At 46.4% G+C, this 25,090-nt stretch overlaps 1 protein-coding gene across 1 annotated transcript in view; it reads right to left on the reverse strand.

Annotated features, from left to right (window-relative positions):
* Positions 1–25,090, reverse strand: part of PDGFRL (platelet derived growth factor receptor like) — a 74,679-nt gene that overhangs the window by 14,644 nt on the left and 34,945 nt on the right. The window contains exon 3 of the mRNA XM_027530225.1: positions 4,837–4,988. Within this exon, the coding sequence (XP_027386026.1) occupies positions 4,837–4,988 (152 nt within the window). The remainder of the gene's footprint in view (positions 1–4,836; positions 4,989–25,090) is intronic.

Genomic DNA, 25,090 nt, shown 5'->3' on the forward strand with positions numbered 1-25,090 from the left:
TTGGTAAAATGCTGGTTCATATGGTTTTACCACATGTGTAAACTGGAGCCCATGCCTCTTACTATGAGGAAGCCCTACTGCTGGTAATGTTTCCCTCCACTCCCCTGCCTTGATCTGGGAGGTGGTTACATGATCTGGGAGGTGGTTACATGATCTCGGAGGTGGTTAACTTGAGGATCAGTCACTGAGCTGTGACTGAGTTGTGATTTGTGTATTTCCCACAGCATAAGTCATACTTCAATACAAAGTTAGAGCAGGGGAGAAGAAAAAGTCTCTGAGAGCCTCCTGGATGAAGATTGAATACAAATATAACTTGTTCAGTTCAGTTCAGTCGCTCAGTCGTGTCTGACTCTTCGAGACCCCATGAATCGCAGCACGCCAGGCCTCCCTGTCCATCACCAACTCCCGGAGTTCACTCAGACTCACGTCCATCGAGTCAGTGATGCCATCCAGCCATCTCATCCTCTGTCGTCCCCTTCTCCTCCTGCCCCCAATCCCTCCCAGCATCAGAGTCTTTTCCAATGAGTCAACTCTTTGCATGAGGTGGCCAAGGTACTGGAGTTTCAGCTTTAGCATCATTCCTTCCAAAAAAATCCCAGGGCTGATGTCCTTCAGAATGGACTGGTTGGATCTCCTTGCAGTCCAAGGGACTCTCAAGAGTCTTCTCCAACACCACAGTTCAAAAGCATCAATTCTTCGGTGCTCAGCCTTCTTCACAGTCCAACTCTCACATCCATACATGACCACAGGAAAAACCATAGCCTTGACTAGACGGACCTTTGTTGGCCAAGTAATGTCTCTGCTTTTGAATATGCTATCTAGGTTGGTCATAACTTTCCTTCCAAGGAGTAAGCGTCTTTTAATTTCATAGCTGCAGTCACCATCTGCAGTGATTTTGGAGCCCAAAAAAATGAAGTCTGACACTGTTTCCACTGTTTCCCCATCTATTTCCCATGAAGTGATGGGACCAGATGCCATGATCTTCGTTTTCTGAATGTTGAGCTTTAAGCCAACTTTTTCACTCTCCTCTTTCACTTTCATCAAGAGGCTCTTTAGTTCCTCTTCACTTTCTGCCATAAGGGTGGTGTCATCTGCATATCTGAGGTTATTGATATTTCTCCCGGCAATCTTGATTCCAGCTTGTGCTTCTTCTAGTCCAGCGTTTCTCATGATGTACTCTGCATAGAAGTTAAATAAGCAGGGTGACAATATACAGCCTTGACGTACTCCTTTTCCTATTTGGAACCAGTCTGTTGTTCCATGTCCAGTTCTAACTGTTGCTTCCTGACCTGCATACAGATTTCTCAAGAGACAGGTCAGGTGGTCTGGTATTCCCATCTCTTTCAGAATTTTCCAGTTTATTGTGATCCACACAGTCAGAGGCTTTGGCATAGTCAATAAGGCAGAAATAGATGTTTTTCTGGAACTCTCTTGCTTTTTCCATGATCCAGCGGATGGCCATTTGATCTCTGGTTCCTCTGCCTTTTCTAAAACCAGCTTGAACATCAGGAAGTTCACGGTTCACATATTGCTGAAGCCTTGTAGCAGTTGCTTAATCAAAAATTGCACAAATTAACAGTCAAAAGCAGCTTCACAGTGTTTATAATCAAACTCTAGGAAACACACATGCAAAATGGATGCCAGACATTTCTCTGTGTGGGTGGTGGGGAAGCACATGTTCTGAGAGACTCCAGAGCCAAGAGCCTCCATAACAGCCCATCTTGGTTCTCTAATGCTTGAAAAGACAAATTGCTAAACCCTATCCTGAAAATTCAACTGGACTCTCAGTGTTGAGGAATAAGAAAACAATACAATCCATTCAGTCACAGCTCTGATGCAGGTTTTTTTGAAAGTTGAAATGTTGATTTTTCAGCCTTCCTGTGACACCCAAAAGGGCTTCCATAAATTAAGAAAGAGGATCCACCTCCAGAACTTAGAGAACCTATTACCCAATGAGACTTTCTTTCTGCTCAAAGTTAGCTCTTCAGTTCAAAAATCTCAGTTTTAATAACCATTATTTGGGGAAGACACAATAGTGCTAATCACAACAAAGAATTTTCATTCTGCAATTTGAAACATGGTATCAGTCCTTGTCCAGAATAACAGGTCCCATGAGCCTTAATTAATCTCCTTTCCACTGCCGCTTCCTAGTGTGGTACCATTCTATGGGCACGTGGTACCATTCTGTGGGCATGTGGTACCATTCTATGGGCATGTGGTACCATTCTATGGGCATGTGGGCACTTTTGGGTGGTGCAATCCAGAATGAGGCTCAGAAGCAATGGCCGTGAACAGCTGTCAGCAATTCTGACGATGCCAGTTATGCTAGCTTATGTGTGTCTGTCAATCTTTCCATCACCTTGTCTTAAAAGTAGGTTAAGGGACTTCCCTGCTGGTCCAGTGGCTAGGACTCCACGGTCCTAACGCAGGGGGCCCAGGTTCAATCCCTGGTCAGGGAACTAGATCCCACATGCTGCAACTAACAATTTACTCACTGCAACTAAGACACAGCACAGTAGTCAATCACTCTACAAGTCAATTGATTGATCAATCAATCAATGGGTTAAGGCAGTAAGAACACTGGATCCTGGACCAGAAAAAAGGGATATGACTCTTTACTCTGCCACTTGAAGTCAAGTCACCTCGCCCTGTTGTATCTTAGCATCAGCATTATTATTTCTAGTGTGCAGAGTTGCTCAGTTATGTCCCACTCTTTGCAACCCTATGGACTGTAGCCCGCCAGGCGCCTCTGTCCATGGGATTTTCCAGGCAAGAATACTAGGGTGGGTTTCCTTTCCCTCCTCCAGAGGATCTTCCCAACCCAGGGGTCAAACCTACATCTCCTGTGTCTCCTGTACCGCAGGCAGATTCTTAACCCACTGAGCCATCAGGGAAGCTTCCCTGATTATTTCTAAAAAAGAGATAATTAGCTTCTGCTAATTTCCTCAGAGCTTTGTGGAAATTAAATGAGATGCACGTGTCTCCAGAATCACAGAGCACTCTGCTGATGTATCTGCTCGCCAGAGAGGAGCTCTTTGGGCAGGATGGGAGAATGTGTGAGATTTTGCTGAAGTGTTCATTAAAGGTCAGAGCCTATGGTTATCTGAACTGTAGATCTGAGTCACGGGAAATCTACAGGTACAACAGATGGATTCAGGAGGTAGACAAACCTCATTACAAAGCCTACTCAGACACTAAGGAGGCCTCCTGGCTTCACCTGAAACGCCTCAGACAGCAGAAGCACCAGGGCATGGCATTTGAAAGATTCCAGAAAGCTGTCCCTGACCTCTGAGCCTTGTTGGAGAACATCTTCCCCAAATTTTAGAATATAGAGAGCTCAGCAGCAGAAAAGGCTGGCAAGCCACTCTGCAGTGCCTGCTTCTCCAAGTGCAAGTTCTGCCTGGGAAACCTGGCCCTGGCCCTGCAGGGGAGGAGAGGCCCCTGACCGGCAGTTTCAAGGGCTGACACGGGCACAGGTGTCAGGGTTGGAGCCACTGCAGCCTGTGGAACGCTGTCCCAAACCTCAGCTCGTGGTACTCACAAGGACAAACTCAAGGAGACCGTTAGCCAGGCATTCTCTGACAGTGGCAGTTCCAGAAAGGAGGTCACCAGAGATTGTGAGAGCACAGGGACTGGACGTGTACAGCCACACCACGCAACAGAGCTCTCTGTGCCGATGGCTCTTCTGTCTCCACTGTCCAGGAGGGTAGACACTGGCCACAGGTGCCAATGAAGCACTTGAAACATGGCAGCTGTCACTGAGAAGCTGAATTTTTAACTTTGTTTAATTTAAAAAAATTTTAAAAATATATTTGTATAGCCTTGGCATGGGAGAGAATTTTTTTTTTTTTTGGTAGTGCCTCATGGCATGTGGGACCTTAGTTCCCTGACCAGGGGTTGAACCTGCATTCAAAGCACAGAGTCTTAACCACTGGGCTGCCAGAGAAGTCTCGACCTTGTTTAATTTTAACTAATCCCCAACGACATTTGAATAGTCACACACGCCTCAACTTCAAACCCATAGTCTCAAATCCACACCCATACCATCTTCTTTCTCTTGACATCAGTCAGTTCAGTCACTCAGTCATGCCCGACTCTTTGCGACCCCATGGGCTGCAGCACGCCAGGCTCCCGTGTCCATCACCATCTCCTGGAGTTTGCTCAAACTCATGTCCATTGAGGCGGTGATGCCACCCAGCCATCTTGTCCTCTGTCGTCCCCTTCTCCTCCGCCTTCGATCTTCCCCCTGACGTAGCAGATCAGTTACTAAGTTTTACGCGTGTGTGCTTAGTTGCTCAGTCACGTCCGACTCTCTGTGACCCCATGGACTGTTTCCCGCCAGACTCCTCTGGCCGTGGGGATTCTCCAGCAAGAATACTGGAGTGAGTTGCCATTTCCTTCTCCAGGGGATCTTCCCAATCCAGGGATAGAACCTGCATCTCTTAAACCTCCTGAATTGGCAGGCAGATTCTTTACCACTAGTACCACCACATGTCTGCTGGCTGCCGTACTGGACAACGCAGGTACAGACTCTGGGACCACACAGTTCTGGGTGCAAATCCTGGTCCAGCCACTTCTTACCATCTGACCTGAAGGACTTACTTAATCTCCCTCAACCTCAACTTTCTCACTGAAAAAAGTACATAGTAGTAATTACCCTGAAGAGGTATTGCAAGACTTACATGAAATAATTGATGTAAAGCCTGAGCTTTTCAGAGTCTGGGAAATAGGGAGTGTTCTCATTGTCCTTATCTGATAATCAGCATACAGAGGGAACCTTTAATATGGGCAAGTCCAGGAGCCTGGAGAGTTCTGCCAATGCAGCCAGCCTCTTACCTGTGAAGAAGATGTAGGTGGAGCCTGTCTTGGCCTCATCCCTCCTGCAGACATAGCCGGTGCAGAGCTGTCCCCAGCAGCTGAACTCACCCGTGTCGGCCGCGGTGGAGTTGACCAGGGTCAGCTGGCCATAGCGTTCATGCTGCTTCACACTGTCAACAAGAGCACAGCCGGTCACCAGGGCCGGGACCCGGCACCCATCTGTCTCCGCTCCATCGCCCTCACACATGAAGCCCCGAGGCTCCGGGCACAGGGCCCTTCTCAGATGGTGCTGATGAATAAAAGGGTGTACTGGGGGGAAAGTGTGTTGGGGGTAGGTGAGGAGGCAGAGGGGAAAGCCTTTCTTAGAAGCAGGCTAAGACAATAACATTTGACATCAATGACAATGACATTTTCTCAAGAGAAGACATTCTCTTCGACCCCAGAACCGGGGTTTACTTAAGTAAAATCACTGGTGTGTTGCAATGCAGCTGCACACATTCAGCCACAAAGACTTGGGTGGGCATTTTGCCTTCAGCTTTGGTTTCTAATGAGTTTATTTAACAGCAGTCAAAGTGAATGAAAGCACACAGCGTTATCCAGGATGCAAAACCTCTTTACTCAGTAAGAATAAGTCTCTGAACACAAGCTTGGAATCTTTGAGATGCTGAATTACTATATTTCAGATAAGAACTGCCCCTTAAGGAGATCAAACCAGTCCATCCTAAAGGAAATCAATCCTGAATATTCATTGGAAGGACTGAAGCTGAAGCTGCAATACTTTGGCCACCTGATGCGAAGAGCCAACTCACTGGAAAAGCCCCTATTGCCAGGGAAGATTGAGGGCAGGAGGAGAAGGGGACAATAGAGGATGAGATGGTTAGATGGCATCACCAATTCAATGGACATGAGTTTGAGCAAACTCTGGGAGATAGTGAAGACAGGGAAGCCTGGCGTGTTGCAGTCTTCGGGGTCTCAAAGAGTTGGACACGACCTAGCAACTGAACAACAAGGAAAAACTTAGCATTTGTTGCTAAGATGTGGAGCCTCAATCATGTACCCACCTTGGTCAAGTATTTAGAGCTTTGGGGCACTTTTCCCCTGGCCTCACACTATTATTTCTACTTTATTTCCTCATTTTTTATCTCTTGTATTTTTCTTGTGTTGCATGTGAATATACTTGCCAACCCCTTCAGGTCCTTGTTGAAATGAGGACAGAAAGAAATATGTATTATTATTATCTCTGGGATTAGCTGATTGTTATAATTCCCTGTATTATATTATGTTAGGAACCCAGATGTATCATCCTTGGGTTTGACCCCCTCCTCTGCCTACCCTCTATGGCCTCAGCCTGTGAGGATTCCAAAATAAATGGTCCTAACTGAGGATGAATCTCCAATACCCACACATCTCACCCCTCTGGGATCCACATACTTTTCTGACACAGTCGAGATTCTTCGGTTGTAGGTGTCAGTAACATCGGTGGTTCGGTCACCACTTTAAATTTAGCACGCAGCACCGCGTCTGGCTGGTTGGTCTTCAACACAGCCTGTTCTGGCCTCTGCGGAATGGCTGCTCAGCCCACCAGCTCTGCCAGGAGGTGCCTCTGTACTCCCACTCGGCCAGTCAACTGCTTCCTTTCAACTGAACGGAAATCTCTCCTCCTTCAGGAAGCTTCTAATTAGAACCAACTCAGGAATCGCCCTGCGTTCTCCCAGTGACGTAACCGGCCCCCTCCCACTCACCCATCCAGTACCTCTGGCTTCCAGTTACTACAATGGATGGAGACAACTTTGAGGGCAGGGATTCTGCCCTATTTGCTTTGTATTCTCCGAGCAACAAATCTGTGCACAACACAAAGCAAAAATTCTCTAGAAACGAGGAGACTGAAATGAAGTTGCACAACAGTGTTGGAACTGGAAAGAACCTTAAAAAGCAGGCGTCCAGTTCCCAATTTTGTGAATGAGGAGACCGAGTCTCAGAGAGCAAACAGGACTTTCCTGAGACCCACAGCTGGAGAACAGCTGAACAAGACTGTCTTCCTTAAATCAATTAAGTGTGTGCCCGGTACCCACTCATTATATGATAAATGCATTTAAAGCACTTGCTGCCACGCCTGGTTCATTGTGCTATCCTAATTGTATCTTAATTACATACTCTGGCAGATTAGTAGTAGGCATTGTGAATACTACAGATACACACACCCAAATTGGGGATGGCCCTCGGCACAAATAAAAGTGGCCCTCGAGGATATTACAACCCAGCTGAGGAGCTAAAACTAATAGTCACGAAGAGATCAGAGAGTAGCTAAACTGATGCCCACAGCAAGAGCAGTAGGAATTCTGAGAAGGGATTCCTCACTGTGGGTGGCAGCTTTGAGGAGGAGGTGGGACAGGCTGGACTCGGAAAGGTGGGGTGGGGGGCGGCAGGGGGCTGAAGGCTGAACTTGCCGGGGCTGGGAGGGACCTTCTCTGTTCATATCACTGCATGTCCCTGTGGTGGGTAGCAGGCACTTGATGACTTGGGGATTTAATCCACTAATCACAGAAGGAGATGGAGGGAGGGGGTGACAGTCACAGGGCCTGTGGTTGAGAACACTGAGAGGGTATACATGGTGCTCAGCAGGGAGCAGGGACCACCCTCAGATTTGGAGGTGGGGAGTGAGGGCCCCCCTTAGCCACTCCTAGCAAGTGGGGAGAATAGGCCATGGAGAGGAGGGAGGAGGGAGGAGGAGGGGCAGGAGGGGGAGGAGGGAAGAGCAGGGAGGGGAGGAAGGGGAGGCAAAGGCTCTTACTGGGATGAACAGCCCGTGCTGGGGCCAGGCTGGGTGTCAGCAGTGGAACAGACGTGAAAACAAGACGTGTTTTCTTAGGGAAGATTCACGACAGACTGGGTATACAAGATGGAAGAAAGACACATGGCTAAAGACCTCTCAGTTTGTATTTCCACATCATGGAAAGAATGGGGTTTTAACTAAAATGGCATAGCTGAGAAGAGAAAGGAGATGGGGGTGAGCAAGTAATACATTGCCTGTTGGAGATTCTGAATTTATGGTAGTATGTGGGTCAGGTAAGTGTGGGTGTCGTGTGAATCACTGGAAATCCAGGCCAGGCACAGAGGAGTGAAACAGCTCTAGATTTATTTTGGGGGACACCATCTACAGGGGCTGTGAGCAGGAACTAAAGGAATGAGTGAACTCAGTGAGGGAAAGTGTGGACAGGAAAGGGAAGGCTAAGGACAAACCAGAGACAAAGCAGGGGGCCAGCAGGAAGAGAGGAGGGGGAAGGAAGGGAGGAGTAGAATCAGGAATGAAAGAAGAGTCAGGAGGGGATCACCAAGGAGAAACAGTCAAGAAATTGATGGTTAAACTCATCAGATGCTCTTCATTCTGATTCATGTCCTCCCCCCTCCACACACACACACACGCACGCGCACACACACACACACACACGCAAGCACGCACACACACACTTCATCTGGCAGGATGAAAATCTTTGGCAACCAGAAGAGTAATTTCAATTGTGGGATGGAGTTTGACTTCAGATAAAAGAGGAAAAGCTGGAGACAAAACAGAAGTGAAAGCTCCCAGGTGAACCATAATATCAGGCCACAGCGCCAATATTTTGGCAACCCAATGTGAAGAGCCAACTCACTGGAAAAGCCCCCTGATGCTGGGGAAGATTGAGAGCAGGAGGAGAAGGGCATGACAGAGGATGAGATGGTTGGATGGCATGATCGACTCGATGGACATGAGTCTGAGCAAACTCCAGGAGGTGGTGAAGGACAAGGAAGCCTGGTGTGCTGCAGTTCATGGGGTCACAAAGAGTCAGGCATGACAGTGACTGAACAACAAGATTCTCCATAGAGCTGTCAGCTGGGGTACAAAGTCAGTAGGAGATCAATCAGTGTACTGAGCACCTTCTGTACACCCAGCAGGTACTGGTACGGTAGTGACAGAAATTAGAAGACGCCATTTCTACCAGGAAAGAACCTGGGAACATAAAAATGCAGCACTTGGGACTAACCCCAGCACCACGCTGTATCTTTAGCAGGACTGGGGGTGGAAGGAAGGAAATGCACTGGAAAACATTTCTGGATTTTTCCACCCCCTCTTCTGTGTCAACAATATAAAACAGGAAACGAATTATTTAGCAGGATTACAGTTTAAATGCCTGGGTTTAGAATGTCCATTTTTACTAATGGGATCACACAGTCCATGCGGCAGGACATCCAAGAGGTTAGGATGTGACCTCAGGCCTCTGGGGGCAGAGTCTGCACTGAGTCCCAAAAAGCCCACTCCAAAGAGGCTTCAGTCACAGGCCCTCCCCTCCTCCTGTAACCACTTCACGACCCCTCCAAAAAATGGAAGAAGTACAAGATGTGAAGTTTGAATGGAGCTTTTTTTTTTTTTTTTTTTAAAAAGGTGCTGTGACAAAACAGACTCACAGACATACAGAACAGATGGACATGAGTTTGAGAAAACTTTGGGAGATGGTGAAGGACAGGGAAGCCTGGCGTGCTGCAGTCCACGGGGTCACAAAGAGTCGGACATGACTTAGTGACTGAACAACAACAACAGAAGCAACTATAATAAAGCTTAATTTAAAAAAAATAATTAGGTTAAAAAAAAGGTGCTGCAACAGATCACATGCCCCCCAAAAAGTATATATTTAAGCAAAATGTACATTAATTGGAGCAGCTCTGAATATCCCAGCACGTAGGCACACCCCAGATCTTTTTATTCTGGACTTTCAGGGGCTTCCCTGGTAGCTCTGATGGTAAAGAATCTGCCTGTAATACGGGAGACCTGGGTTCGATCCCTGGGTTGGGCAGATCCCCTGGAGGAAGGCATGACAACCCACTGCAGTATTTTTACCTGGAAAATTCCATGGACAGAGGAACCTGGCAGGCTACAGTCCATGGGGTTACAAAGAGTCTGACACAGACTGAGCTACTAAGCACAGGACTTTCAGACCTGACACACGGTGAACTCTGATGGACCGCTCCAGGTTTAGAGAGTGTCCAAAATTTAGGACTGTGTGTGTGTGTGTGTGTGTGTGTCTTCCAATGGGCTCCCCTGGCTTTACATATACAGACCCTGTTTGTGAGGGTGGAGGCTAGAAGCTTCATGTATGTAGCCGCCCCTACTCTCTTCTGGAGGGGACCAAGTCACGGGATGACGCAGAGGAGGAGGCTGACAGGGCAAAGTCAGGGCCAATGTGCATCTCACCTGGGGCAGTGATCCGGTGACAAAGGTGGGGTCCTCCACGCTCCTGTCCTTCCCCCAGATTCTAGAAGACAGCTGTGAGAGGTGAGCCCTGGGTTCCAAGATTATCAGTTCATTGGTCATAAATACTCAAGTAGTGTATATCAAGTGGGAGACTTGGGAGTGGAGAGGCAGGGACACAGTGATCTCTGAAGAGTTCCCTGCTGTCAAGCTCCCCTGTGCAAAGTGCCCTGGGGATTCCCAGGAAGCTGAGCAGGACAGGCTTCAAGGCCGACAGTCGTGTGTGTGTGTGCTAACTCACTGCAGTCGTGTCCAGCTCTTTGCGACCCCATAGACTGTAGCCCATCAGGCTCCTCTGTCCATGGGATTCTCCAGGCAAGAATACTGGAGTGGGTTGCCATGCCTCCTCCAGGGGATCTTCCCAACCCAGGATAGAACCCACATCTCTTACGTCTCCTGCACTGGCAGGCAGGTTCTTTACCACTAGCGCCACCTGGGAAGCCCACGTGTACCAAATAGAGGGTGTGTATTCCCCAGGGAGGTGATCCCCCAAAGGAGACAAAGGGCAAGTTGGGTGCACAACAGCGTTGGGCTGGAACACAGGGGGACAGAGGACTGCAGGGACAGGCGGCAGTCACACAAGGCGTGCAGTCATGGACTCTGGAGCCACACTGATAGGATTCGAATCCCACCTCCACCATGACCTTCCGATGACTTAGCTCAAGCTTACGCCTTCCAGTCTGGCTACATCCACCTCTTCAGACTCCGAGTAACAAGAACAACCATACCTCATGCTTACAGAGGGCTGGGCATCATACTAAGTTCTTCAAGTAAGTTCAACACTTGGAGCAGAATATTTAAAATGGATAACCAACAAGGACCTACTGTATAGCATATGGAACCCAACTCAATATTATGTGGCAGCTGGGATGGGAGGGGAGTTTGGGGGAGAATGGATACATGTATATGTATGACTAAGTCCCTTCACAGTTCATCTGAAACTATCACAACATTGTTAATTGGCTATACCCCCATATACAATGTTTCTGGTGTTTAAAATAATAATGATAAAAATCTTTTTAAAAAGTAAAATGCAGAAAACCATATATAATTTGATCTCATTTTTATAAAACAATTATACATATTAAAAAAAAAGGCTTAGAACCTGGCACAGAGTCAGCGCTCAGCACAGCTTCGACACTGTTACTATGACGGGTTTTACAAGCATTTTGGGAAGGAGGCCCTATTTTTCCCCTTTTCCAGAGGAAGATACTGAAACTTACAAGAGTACTTGATTCAAAGTCTCTCAACTCTAAGCGATAGAGTTTCTAATCTAGTGTCATTATAGACTTGCTGCTGCCACTGCTAAGTCGCTTCAGTTGTGTCTGACTCTGTGCGACCCCATAGACGGCAGCCCACCAGGCTCTGCCCTCCCTGGGATTCTCCAGGCAAGAACACTGGAGTGGATTGCCATTTCCTTCTCCAATGCATGAAAAGTGAAAAGTGAAAGTGAAGTCGCTCAGTCGTGTCTGACTCTATGCGGCCCCCCACCAGGCTCCTCTGTCCGTGGGATTTTCTTAGGTCACTGATTTTGTGTGTGTGTGTGTGTGTACCATTTTTAAAGTCTTTATTGAATTTCTTACAGTATTGCTTCTGTTTTATGTCTTTTTTTTTTGGCCCCAGACATGTGGGAACTTAGCTCTCTGACCAGGGGTGGAACCCCCACCCCCTGTATTAGAAGGCGAAGTCTTAATCATGGGGGCACCAGGGAAGCCCCAGGTCATGAACATTTATAAATGAAAAGGGCACAGATTTCCATCCTACCAAAGTGAATGAATGGAAGGAATTTTGACTGAGAAATGATGCCCCTAGTGAGCCTGTAAATCTTGTTAAATATGGTCAGACACCCACACTCCACTCCCCCCCCAAAAAAAAAACCCAAACTCAGAAGATCTGATTAAATTATCTCATTATTATTCATAATACTTAATTTTCTATTCAAATGTACACCTAGCCATTCAGCAAATGACTGAAGGAATCAAAGGCAACAAAGCAACCAATCATTACAATTATAACTGAGAGCACCCGAGGTACACATTACTTTTTCTCAATCCCATAAGATGGTGATGATGAAACTACTACTCATAGTTAAAATCTAAGTGGTACTTAACATGTGGCAAGTACTGTTTTAAGCCCTTTGCACACTGGACTGATTTCATTCTCGTAACAACACTGAGAGGTCAGTTAAGTTCAATCACTCAGTCATGTCCGACTCTTTGCGACCCCATGAATCGCAGCACGCCAGGCCTCCCTGTCCATCACCAACTCCCGGAGTTCACTCAGACTCACGTCCATCGAGTCAGTGATGCCATCCAGCCATCTCATCTTCTGTCATCCCCTTCTCCTCCTGCCCCCAATCCCTCCCAGCATCAGAGTCTTTTCCAATGAGTCAACTCTTCGCATGAGGTGGCCAAAGTACTGGAGTTTCAGTTTTAGCATCAGTCCTTCCGATGAACACCCAGGACTGATCTCCTTTAGGATGGACTGGTTGGATCTCCTTGCAGTCCAAGGGACTCTCAAGAGTCTTCTCCAACATCACAGTTCAAAAGCATCAATTCTTCTGGGCTCAACTTTCTTCACAGTCCAACTCTCACATCCATACATGACCACAGGAAAAACCATAACCTTAACTAGACGGACCTTTGTTGGCAAAGTAATGTCTCTGCTTTTGAATATGCTAGCTAGGTTGGTCATAACTTCCTTCCAAGGAGTAAGCATCTTTTAATTTCATGGCTGCAGTCACCATCTGCAGTGATTTTGGAGCCCAGAAAAATAAAGTCTGACACTGTTTCCACTGTTTCCCTATTTCCCATGAAGTGATGGGACCAGATGCCATGATCTTCGTTTTCTAAATGTTGAGCTTTAGGCCAACTTTTTCACTCTCCTTTTTCACTTTCATCAAGAGGCTTTTTAGTTCCTCTTCACTTTCTGCCATAAGGGTGGTGTGATCTGCATATCTGAGGTTACTGATAATTCTCCCAGCAATCTTGATTCCAGCTTGTGCTTCTTCCAGCCCCACATTTCTCATGATGTACTCTGCATATAAGTTAAATAAGCAGGGTGATAATATACAGCCTTGACGTACTCCTTTTCCTATTTGGAACCAGTCTGTTGTTCCATGTCCAGTTCTAACTGTTGCTTCCTGACCTGCATATAGGTTTCTCAAGAGGCAGGTCAGGTGGTCTGGTATTCCCATCTCTTTCAGAACTTTCCACAGTTTATTGTGATCCACACAGTCAAAGGCTTTGGCACAGCCAATAAAGCAGAAATAGATGTTTTTCTGGAACTCTCTTGCTTTTTCGATGATCCAGCGGATGTTGGCAATTTGATCTCTGGTTCCTCTGCCTGAGGTAGGCACTACTATTATTATTACTTTGGTTAAGATATTTATTTATTCGGCTACATCAGGGCAGCACACAGGATCTTTAGCATGCGAACTGTTAGTTGCAGCACGTGGGGTCTAGTTCCCTGACCAAGGATTGAACCCAGGCCCCCTGGATTGGGAACATGGAGTCCCAGCCACTGGACCCCCAGGGAAGTCTCAAGGTGCTATTATTATACCCTTGTTGTAGCTGAGCAAACTCAGGTTAGGCAACTTTTCCAAGTCAGTGTTGGAGCTGTAGGAGAAGTAGTTGAAGGTCAGTTTAAGTAATTTTCCCAGGGCCAGTTAGCTGTATGATCCCAGACATTCTGCCTTGCAGACTCTGAAATTATTTCATTGCATAAAACAGAAAGGTAAGGGAAGAAGGTGAAAACATGTCATCTAATATCCTTGCTATGCAACATGCCTTTCACATTCATGAATTATTTAGCTTTACCACAGACAAAAACAGTGCAAGGCATCAAGGGAGATAAAGATTAGTGAGTATTTGCTTCAAGTACTTCAAGTGTGTGCACAGGCCTGTGTTTACTCTAAGCCTCCTTTTAAGAAGGTGTCAGAAAAGAATTGCTTCACCATATGCTGGGAATGGAGCCATATCAACAGAGTACAAATCCTGTGTAAGACATATCAAAGCTCAACAGTTTGTGACTTTAAAAAGATGAAAATAAATATGGGTGAGGAACAAGTACAGAGCCAAATATGCAAACTGAGGAACTTCAAAGTGAATCTTGTTCCAATATCAGAAATTAAGCAATCTTCTGCCTCTCTCTCTATCCATGTTTGAATACTATTCAAGGATCTAGCCAAGCCATGAAATTAAAAGACGCTTGCTCCTTGGAAGAAAAGTTATGACCAACTATTTAACATGACAGCATATTGAAAAGCAGAGACACTACTTTTCCAACAAAGGTCCATCTAGTCAGGGCTATGGTTTTTCCAGTAGTCATGTATGGATGTGAGAGTTGGACTATAAAGAAAGCTGAGCACTGAAGAATTGATGCTTTTGAACTGTGGTGTTGGAAAAGACTCTTGAGAGTCCCTTGGACTGCAAGGAGATACAACCTGTCCATCCTAAAGGAAATTGGTCCTGAATATTCATTGGAAGGACTGGTGCTGAAGCTGAAACTCCAATACTTTGGCCACCTGATGTGAAGAACTGACTCATTGGAAAAGACCCTGATGCTGGGAAAGATTGAAGGCAGGAGGAGAAGGGGACAACAGAGGGTGAGATGGTTGGATGGCACCACCAACTCTATGGACATGAGTTTGAGTAGACTCCGGGAGTTGGTGATGGACAGGGAGGCCTGGCATGCTGCAGTCCACGGGGTCGCAGAGTTGGACACCACTGAGTGACTGAACTGAACTGAACTGAACTGAACAAGGATCTATGCAAAACCCTTGTAATATAACTACAATATTTCGATCCCAAGAGTGGTTTATGTGAAGGGATGTACAATGTGACTTGGGTCTTTTCTACTACATTGACTTATGTCAGATTTTTCTGTACTATTTATAAGGAAATCAGGGACTTCCCTAAACCTCTGCAGTGGGGTGGGGGTGGGGGGGCGCAGGTTCAATCCCTGATTAGGGAACTATGATCTAAAATGCTGCATGCTGTGGCCAAAGAATAAATAAAATTTTTAAATATATTTGTAAAATAAATAATTAAGAAGAAGTCATAGTCGGCATTTTTCAACTCTTTCACGGGAGCACACATACATGACGTCTCTCCAGCCCTGCCAGCCTCTCTCTTTCTCCAGTGTCCTGTCCTGGACACTGACTCCACTCTGACTGCTGTACTGGAATGTTCCCTCTCTCTTCTCATCCCCATCTCTCCCAGTCTGCTAGTGGCGTCTTTTCTTTTTGTCTCGCTTGCCAAACCATCTTATTTACAAAGGAAAAGCTCCCCTCCCGCCCTCAGAAAACAAGGCACAGATATCCCTTTTACCAGAAGCCCAAATGAGGCCTGACATGCCTGAGATGGGCCACAGAGAAAACCCCATCAGGCCACCTAGAATCACGTGCATAGCCACATGCTTAAAAGATAAGGCAGGGCTTCCCTGGCGGCTCAGTGGTAAAGAATCCACCTGCCAGTGCAGGAGACGCAGGTTCAATCCCTGGCCCGGGAAGATCACACATGCCATGGAGCAGCCAAGCCTGTGTGCCACAATTGTTGAGCCTGTGCTTTAGAGCCCAGGAGCCACAACTACTGAGCCCATGTGCCCTAGAGCCCATACCCAACAAGAGAAGCCACTGCAATGCGAAAACGGTGTACCACATAGCCAAAAATAAATAAATAAAAATTTATATATACATATGGCAACACAATATAAAGCTCATCTCCAGACTTTTAAAGTACAAACCCTAACCCATGCCTGAGTACACTTTTAGAGAGGATCCATTCTGCAGTTTTTTAAAGCAGTTTAACTCATTTTCTTTTTCTTAGTTTTTCTCATGACAAAATAATACATGCTCATTTAATTTATAAAGTTAGAAGCCCTGTGGATCAATGGAAAAAAAAAAAAAGGAAGAGGTCATTGAAAATCCCAAGATACATACACTGTCAACTCTGTACTGGGGAGTCTTCCAGTTCTATAAATCAATCCTTCTAGAAGAGTGTTTCAGATGCTCTATTAAAAACCATCAAAAGTACTTTCCTGCGACTTCCCTGGGGTTCAGTGGCTAAGACTCTAACACCCAAGGCAGGGGACCTGGGGTTCAATCCCTGGTCAGGAAACTAGATCCCACATGCCACAACTAAGGTTCTGTGTAGAAAATAAACAAATTTAAAAAGTACTTTGCCAAGCACCGCCCAGCTTTACAGCATGAGCAGCTCCCAGTGTGCACAGAAGCGAATGCCGCCATCTTGGAACCCACGGCGCCTACGCTCTCCCAACGCCTCCATCAGGGACCATCCTCTCCACCGACCCCACGTCTTCACCACCCCAGACACGTCAGCTTGTCTCCACTCCAGCCCTCCAGCCACCTCTTTGCCTGCGAAAGTTTCTCTTCTTTTTCCGACTGACCTAAACCGGGTTATTCTTTCCTGCTCCATTCTTAGGAAGACCTTTCATGGTTGGTGGTATTTGTAAACTGGCGGTTAAGAGCATACATGCAGTCAGATTTCCTTGGTTCAATTCTGCCTCTGCCACTTACTGACTCTGTGACCATGAATAAGTGACCTAATTTTACTGCACTCAGTTTCCTCATCTGAGACAGGGAGATAATAACAGTTCTTACCTCCTGGGTAAAAACTTAATTATGAGAATTAGTTAATAAATGTACATGATCCTGGAAGGATGCTGGCGCAGAATAAGTGCTCAACACATGTTAGGGGTTATTGGGGTGCCCTAGTACACCCTAATCTAAACTTCTCATGCTCAGCACCTGATGCCTTTATCACTATACGCGTGTATATGTAGACACATGGTGGGCTTCCCCTGTGGCTCAGTGGTAAGGAATCCACCTGCAGTGCAGGGGCCGCAGGTTCGATCCCTGGGTCAGGAAGATCCCCTGGAGAAGGAAATGGCAGCTGACTGCAGTATTCTTCCCTGAAAAATCCCCTGGACAGAGGAACCTGGCAGGCTATAGTCTGTGGGGTTTTCATAAAAGAGTCAGACACAACCGAGCAACTGAGCACGCATGCATGTAGACACACACACACACGTATGTCCTACTTTGTAGTATGTAATCTTTTCAACTTCCTATTATATTTCTCTAGTGAAATGATCTCTTCTTGGGCAGGAGGCAGGAACATGTCTCACACTTGTCTGCATCACCCACAACCTTCTACGTGGCATAATGTGAGGCAGACTGCAGTTACAGGTGACTGCGTGCAGAATAGAATTCATCAAGTGAAACTGAGCTGAGTAACTTGGCCAAGGGTTCTAACTCCTTGGCCTCCGTGTCATATAACGTGAATTAAGTACAAGTTCCAGGGACCTTAGAGATCACCTGGGTGGATGGAATGGAATCCCTGGGGAATCCTGGAAACGCATCCACCATACTTTCTACTGCGCACGAAAAGGAAGCATGTGTCTATTGCTTCGAATACATAACCAAATCCTGAGCAAGGGAGTGACTCAAAGCACGGGTGTGGGGGATGGCAAGAGAGAACTCAACAAATGTGCACTCACCATGTAGAGAAACTCACAGAAACAACAAGTGAATCGCTGCTGTCGTGTAATTTTGATAAGGTTGTCTTTTAAATGTGGCCACCGTATGATTCTGATTCTAACTTCACTGTGTAGAATAAGCTCATCGGCACTTCTTTGGGGTAGGGGTGGGGGGCCCAGGGAAAAACCATCTCCCAGCCCTGCTGGGCTGAATGCTCACGGCCACGTCTTCAGGGAAGAATAGGCAAGGGGAGGAGGAGTGACGGGAGACAATGGAGCAAGCCTCCACCAGCCCGTTCAGGAAAACAAGCTGTGGCTCACTAATGGGCTGGCACTCAGCCACAATGAGTGTGTTGTGGCCAAGTCACAATAGTGAATGCAGAGGCCCCATTCGTACCTGGCACCGTGGACTCACGGCCCAGAGAGGTACACCCAATCTCGCACGCTGTCAACATATTCAAGGTGCCCACTCATGCTAGGGCCACTTAGGTGGCTTATCTTCTGAGCAAACATCAGAAACTTAAGAAAGAGACACCTTTTGGGAGGTGTTGGGAACTAATCTATTTTCACGAAAAGCTTTGCAAGTTTGAGAAAGCCCCTTAGCCTCTTGGCGGGAGGGTCATCTAACCTAATCCCTCATAAAATGTAGGGTCCACGTCAAATCAGTGGTCCCCAAGCTGACCGTATGGCACAGTCCCTCCGGGAGGTCTCTACTCTGCTCCTGGCTCTTCTTTCAGCGTCTCCCCACCTTATGGCCAAGGCCTGGCCTGTAGTCAGGTAACCGATCATGCAGTGACTCAACCTGCCTCTCCAGCCTGTGCTGCCAGCTGCCTTCTCCCCACCGTGGGCAACCCCTCCTCTCCAGCACTCACAGTTGACTACGAGCTGTAACTGTATGTGGTGTGCATGGCATTCATTCCGCTAGTTCATAAGCCACTGGTGGGCAGGGCCACATCTGGTTTTCCTTCACACCCACCTTTCTGACACAGTGGACAGTCTTCCTGTATAAATTAGGCCAACAATAATTTCACCTGTCAATCCCAGGCTTCCTGCAGCTGCCCCTTCTGCTTTCGTATGCACAGTCCCTGTCCTCTGCCTCTCCCTCCACAATGCACTCCCTGCTGATGCCGCATCACAAGCCAGCCCATGAGCTACCTCCCTAAACGGAATGCACGAGAGCATGTTCTCTTGTGTCAACTTTGGTTGGCACCCAGGATTCAACATCCCTGCCTTGTCTAGTGACTAAGGCAAGTTCCTAAGGAGGAGCAGGGTAGTTACAAGGAAGGGGGAGCTTGCCCAGGGTGATCTCCCTTCAGGGCAGGTGGGGCCCCAGGTGGAACCTGAGTGCTAAGCGGTGGGTGGGGTTACGAGCAGGGCTTCAGGCTGTAAACAGCATGTGCTCTGAAAGGCAGAATCTGGGGCAAAGTCTGAACAGAGAATCTGATCGGTAACCAAACAAAGGGGCCTGTCAGGATCTTGAGGCCCCAGGGCAGAGTGAACAGGTTGGAAATGTGGGGTAGGAGTCCACACCCCCTGTTCAGAGTCGATTCCCAAGGGCAGCGACCTCGCACCTGCCCAGGTAGGTGGTTATCACTGTCAAGGGAGCCAAGCCCAGAAACTGGAGGCAAAACTCTGACATCACAGTTTTGCTTCCCTCCCCACCCCACCAGAATGTGCCGTTCTCTACAGCTACATATTAGGGGACATCAAGTTTCCCGTTTTGTATCTTATACTTTAATCCTCTTTTCCTGCTCCCTCCTCTGACACACCTTCCAAAATGGTTTTGTTTACATTTCGCCTATTTAAATACTTGGTGGAAATTAGCATGCTACAGCAACATCCATTTTCGTTTTTTGCACATTAAATCTCAGACTTCAGTCCAATCCGTACGCATTTTTTTTAAGGCAGAGTTTCACTTGTAAAATACATGCAATCCCTTCATGTTATACTGTAAACAATGTTCTTTTTTGCAAATTTCCAGAATTACCATGTATGGATGTGAGAGTTGGACTATAAAGAAAGCTGAGCACCAAAAAATTGATGCTTTTGAGCTGTGATGTTGGAGAAGACTCTTGAGAGTCCCTTGGACTGCAAGGAGATCCAACTAGTCCATCCTAAAGGAAATCAGTCCTGAATATTCATTGGAAGGACTGGTGTTGAAGCTGAAACTCCAATAATTTGGCCTCTTGAGGTGAAGAAATGACTCATTGGAAAAAGACCCTGATGCTGGGAAAGATTGAAGGCAGGAGGAGAAGGGGACGACAGAGGATGAGGTGGTTGGATGGCATCACCAACTCAATGGATGTGAATTTGAGTAAACCCCGGGAGCTGGTGATGAACAGGGAGGACTGGTGTGCTGCAGTCCATCGAGTCGCAAAGAGTTGGACATGACTGAGCGACTGAAGTGAACTGAAGAATTACCATCATATATAGTTTATGGCATTCCTGCAGTGTTTTTGGTTTGATGCATTGATGTTGTTATCATCATCTTACTCTATTTTAATGTTGTGCAGCACATCTGGGAAAATCAAACCTGCACTTAACCAGAATGCTCAAGAAATGAAATGTTTCAGTTCTCTTAAAATAAGATCAGAGACTTCCCTGGCAGTCAAGTGGCTAAGACTCCACACTCCCAATGCAGGGGACAGAGGTTCAATCCCTGGTCAGGGAAATTAGATCTTGCATGCCACAAGGCCCAGTCCAAAAAAAAAAAAAAGATTAGGGTAAGATCAGAAAATATTTCCCACCTCCTCAAACTGAATAATGTACTTCAACCTGTTTCTCCACCATGATGACCAGGAGCCTAAGGACAGCTGCAGTACCACGAGACAGTGAGTTTGGGCCTGAGTACCAACTCCGCGTCGTCATGGGTGTCGAGAGAGTGTTATGAGATGGAAACACATGCCTGAAACAATTTTTAAAAACAAGTTTCCTGAAAACCTGGCCATTTTCTTGTGATCTACCTCCTTCGGGTACAGTCTTGGGAATAAAAATAGCTCCTCCTTACGGAGATGGCTTAGCATGTGCGGCCCTGCTTCACGTGTGTGACCTCATTCTTTCCCCACAACATCGAGGCTGGTTCTGTCAGCGCTCGCTTCTTCCCCTGCCCCCACTCCCGCCCTGAATGGAACAGGCCATGTTTTCCTGCAGCCTGAACGCTGCTGGAACAAGGAGTACAACCGGGGAAGTCTTGCATCCCGTCCCGCCCCACCGATCCGTCTCTGGGGAGATGCTGGCAGGCCTGGCGCTGGAGCCATCAAGTCTGAGAAGAGAAGGCTCTACCTCTAGGGCAGGATAAGTCCTTTGTTTTGAACCCAGTGGTTTCCTGGGGGGTAGAAATTCATTTGAAGGTAAATATCAGAGCTTGGCTGAAACACAGACTTCCGATCCCTCCACAGCAGACTGGACCCAAAGGGTGCTTCCAGACAAGCGCAAAAGCAAAGGGGGGGACACCAAGATTTCCACGGAACCTCATATTACCTCATCTGTTCTCAGAAAATGAAGTGAAACGAGCACTGAAGGAACGTGGGTTTGAACTGAAAAAGACTCATGTAAGCATATAAAACAGATAACTGACTGGAATCTGCTGTCCAGCACAGGAAACTCTACTCGGTGCTCTGTGGTGACCTAGATGGGAAGGAAATCCAAAAAAGAGGGGATGTATGTATACATATAGCTGATTCACTTTGCTGCACAGTAGGAACTAACTCAGCATTGTCAAGCAACTATATTCCAATCAAAATTCTTTAAGAACAACACCTGCAGGACAATTTGAATGTATTCACTCCCACGGAACTGTGTATGCAAAAATGGTTCAACGGGTAGATTTTGTGTTTATCAAATATAAATGTCAAATTGTTTGGCAAACGTAGAAGAATAAAATAAAATAAATCGAAGGGGAAAAAAAACCAAACCAAAATAAACTGAAGGGGAAAAACAAAAGACCTCCTCCTCAGCGCAGGCCCAGAGTAAAAAGACAACATTTACTCAAGCTTGTGCAGATTCTTTCTCAACAGTGGGCTGTTTCTGAACACTTCTTAACATCTTTCTCTTTTGAAATGCCCCCAGACCACTCCTCCAGGCTGCTGGGAGCAGGATTAGACTGGCCGGGAGCCCACAGTCCGCTTCCTCGGTCCACTCTACCTTTGTGTCGTCTGTGGGTGGATAAACCGCTGCTGACTTCGGCCAAGCCAACACCCAGATGCCTGCCCTTCTCTCCAGAAGCTATTTATTGTTTTCAGAGGAACCAGCCATCAAAGAGATCTCCTGTTCTCCACCCACTCCTTCGAACTTACAGTCCTTGACTGAAAAATGCTAACATCCGACCAGACACCAGAGACATCCTGAAAGCTGATGCCGGGACCTGATTTTCCGGACGGTAGCCTCAGCTTGCTTTATGAGTGCCCCAGTCAGCCTGTTTTCACTGCTGTGACCTTGCTCACTGTCTAGCCTAAATCTCCAGCATTTCCCCACTCCTACCCGGCATGGATGGTATCCCAGCCATCCTCCGGGTCACTTATCCTAAGCTGATTCTTATTTTCTTCCTTGGCTCAGTATTGTGCCAAGAATTCCCCAGCTCTAAACTCAGGGAGTGTGTTTTGACAAGATTGAAGAAATGTTTCCAGAGAAGATGGAAACGGATGGGGTTGATCGCTCAACCCGAGGTTTCATCACACAGTCCAGGACATTCTTCTGTTAATGTTCTTTATATTATCAACAAAATGGAAGCAAAAATCAAATATATATTATATATTTAATATATATATATGTGCTGTGTTGTGCTTAGTTGTTCAGTCGGGTCTGACTCTCTGTGACCCCATGGACTGTAGCCCACCAAGCTCCTCTGTCCATGGGATTTTCCAGGCAAGCATACTGGAGTGGGTTGCCATGCCCTCCTCCAGGGGATCTTCCCAACCCAGGGATCAAACCCAGGTCTCCTGCATCGCAGGCAGATTCTTTGTCTGAGCCACCAGGGAAGCCCATATATATAACAAATACATGTGAGTTCCAAGGGTATGTCTCTAGACTCCAGTTGGTGGAAAACAGGTACAGGGTGCCTGCAGGGAGGATGGGTCCGCCTGAGCCTGGGCAGTGATGCTGTCTTTTCCTAGGAGGCCACAAGAAGGAAGAGCCCGCACCCCATGCTGTATACCCTTCTGTGCTTTCTAAGTGTGTCTGTTTTACAAAGGCTTTAAGTTAATGGCTCACAACTGCCCTTAGACGTCACACAAGATCCTCAGCACGCCTGACAAAGCCCTCCCTGGTCTGACTGGCTCACCGGGCAGCGTCCTCTCTCCTTGCTCACCTCCTTTCTCCTCCCCTGGCCAGAGTCCCCCCATCTGTGCACCCCCGTTCAGCGCTCCTGGGGCCGCACGCTTTCTCAGCTAGAGGAAGAGCCTCATGCTGCTCCCCTATTCTGGAACTTTCTGACATTCCTCTTCTAGCCCCTTCGTTACCCGGTGAACTCTCAGCCTTCACATATGAGCCCCAGTTTTCTCCTCCTGGATCCTGTACTTCTGCGGGCAAGGCATTCACACAGCTATATGTTAAACTTGCTTTTTCAGTTTGAGATTAGCGGATGCAAACTATTATGTATAGAACGGATAAACAGCAAGGTCCTACTGAATAGTACAAAGGACTATATTCAATATCCTGTGATAAACCATCATGGAAAATATAAGAATAGGATGTGTGTGTGTGTGTGTGTGTATATATGTATATGTATATGTATATATATATATATATATATATATATATATATATGAATCACTTTGCTTTACAGCAGAAATAAATACAACATTGTAAATCAACTATACTTCAATTTAAAAAAGACTGCAAAAAAAGTAAAATTGCTTTTTTAACAGTCTGTCTTCTTAGAAGACTAAAAGCTGTGTGGGTATAGAGGTTGTCTATCTTGCTCACCATCATACCTCCAGTGTCTGCCTAGCATGGGACCTTAAACACCACAGATGCAAAAAAATAATCCTTGTTGGAAGGGAGGAACAGAATTAATAAGAAAGGGAGAGGTGGGAAGATGGATGGAAAGCAGGAGAGCTGGAAAGGGATAGGGATGAGGAATCAGGAAACAGAGCAAAATGGTAGCAACTATTGTCAAAAAATATCTTTGCTGCTTCTGGTCTCAAAAGAAGAGCGGAGATCTGAGCGGCTGGGATGGACTGAGTCAGAAACTCAAGTCTGAATCGGCTTTAGCACCTGGACATACAGACTCTTCAGCACATTCCTCAAACTCAGAAGGACTCAGAATTGTCAATGAACTTATATGGTGTAAGTTTATACTTAACAAATGCCCACCCCTTTTTGTTTGTTGGAAAGTTGAATTCTTTACTGATTAACATAGAACTTGAAACTGTGACCGCTGAATTGCCTGAAAGGATGACAGAACTTGTGTAAAGGCACAAAGAGTACAATTATTTCACCTAATCCCTCATTAGATCATGGCATCCCGTCCCATCATTTCATGGCATACAGATGGGGAAACAATGGAAACAGTGAAAGACTTTATTTTCTTAGGCTCCAAAATCACTGCAGACAGTGACTGCAGCCATAAAATTAAAAGACACTTGCTCCTTGCAATAAAAGCTATGACAATAAAAGCTATGACCAACCTAGACAGCACATTAAAAAGCAGAAACACTACTTTGCCGACAAAGGTCCATTGAGTCAAAGCTACGGTTTCTCCAGTAGTCATGTATGGATATGAGAGTTGGACCATTACAGAAGGCTGAGCGCTGAAGAATTGATGCTTTTGAACTGTGGTGCTGGAGAAGACTCTTGAGAGTCCCTTGGACTGCAAGGAGATCTAACCAGTCCATCCTAAAGGAGATCAGTCCTGAATATTCATTGGAAGGACTGATGCTGAAACTCCAATCCTTTGGCCACCTGATGCAAAGACCTGACTCATTGGGAAAGACCCTGATGCTGGGAAAGATTGAAGGCAGGAGGAGAAGGGGACGACAGAGGATGAGATGGTTCGACTCAATGGACATGAGTTTGAGCAAGCTCTGGGAGTCAGTGATGGACAGGGAGGCCTTTGCAGTCCGTTGGAAGGCAAAGAGTCAGGACTGAGCATCTGAACAACAAATCCCTCATTAGAAATGTCTCTTTTACTGAAAGGAAGACAGTTGCAGCAGAGCTCAATGGTTCCATCTAGTGGCCATTCCGATGACTTGCATTTGCCGATCTGAAGGAAGCTTCTTAGGAGAGATGCTTGGCTTCATCCACTGGGATGGTCAAAGTCCACCTTTTAGGAGAAGACATCATTTATGGTCCTCTGACAGAGTTCTCTTCCTAAACATACCAGGATAATGCTTTAACTTTCTGATATCCAGAGTTATCCTAAATCAGTGTGAAATTTCAACTACACTCAATTTGAAGCTATCCCGGCAACACTCTGTAAAAGTATATCCTTTTCACTTCTGTTTTGAATCTTAACTTTATTAACTTTATTTGTCCAAACAGATTTTTTTTTTA

The sequence above is a fragment of the Bos indicus x Bos taurus genome, chromosome 27 (assembly GCF_003369695.1).
Source record: "Bos indicus x Bos taurus breed Angus x Brahman F1 hybrid chromosome 27, Bos_hybrid_MaternalHap_v2.0, whole genome shotgun sequence".
In the NCBI taxonomy this organism is placed as follows: Eukaryota; Metazoa; Chordata; class Mammalia; order Artiodactyla; family Bovidae; genus Bos; species Bos indicus x Bos taurus.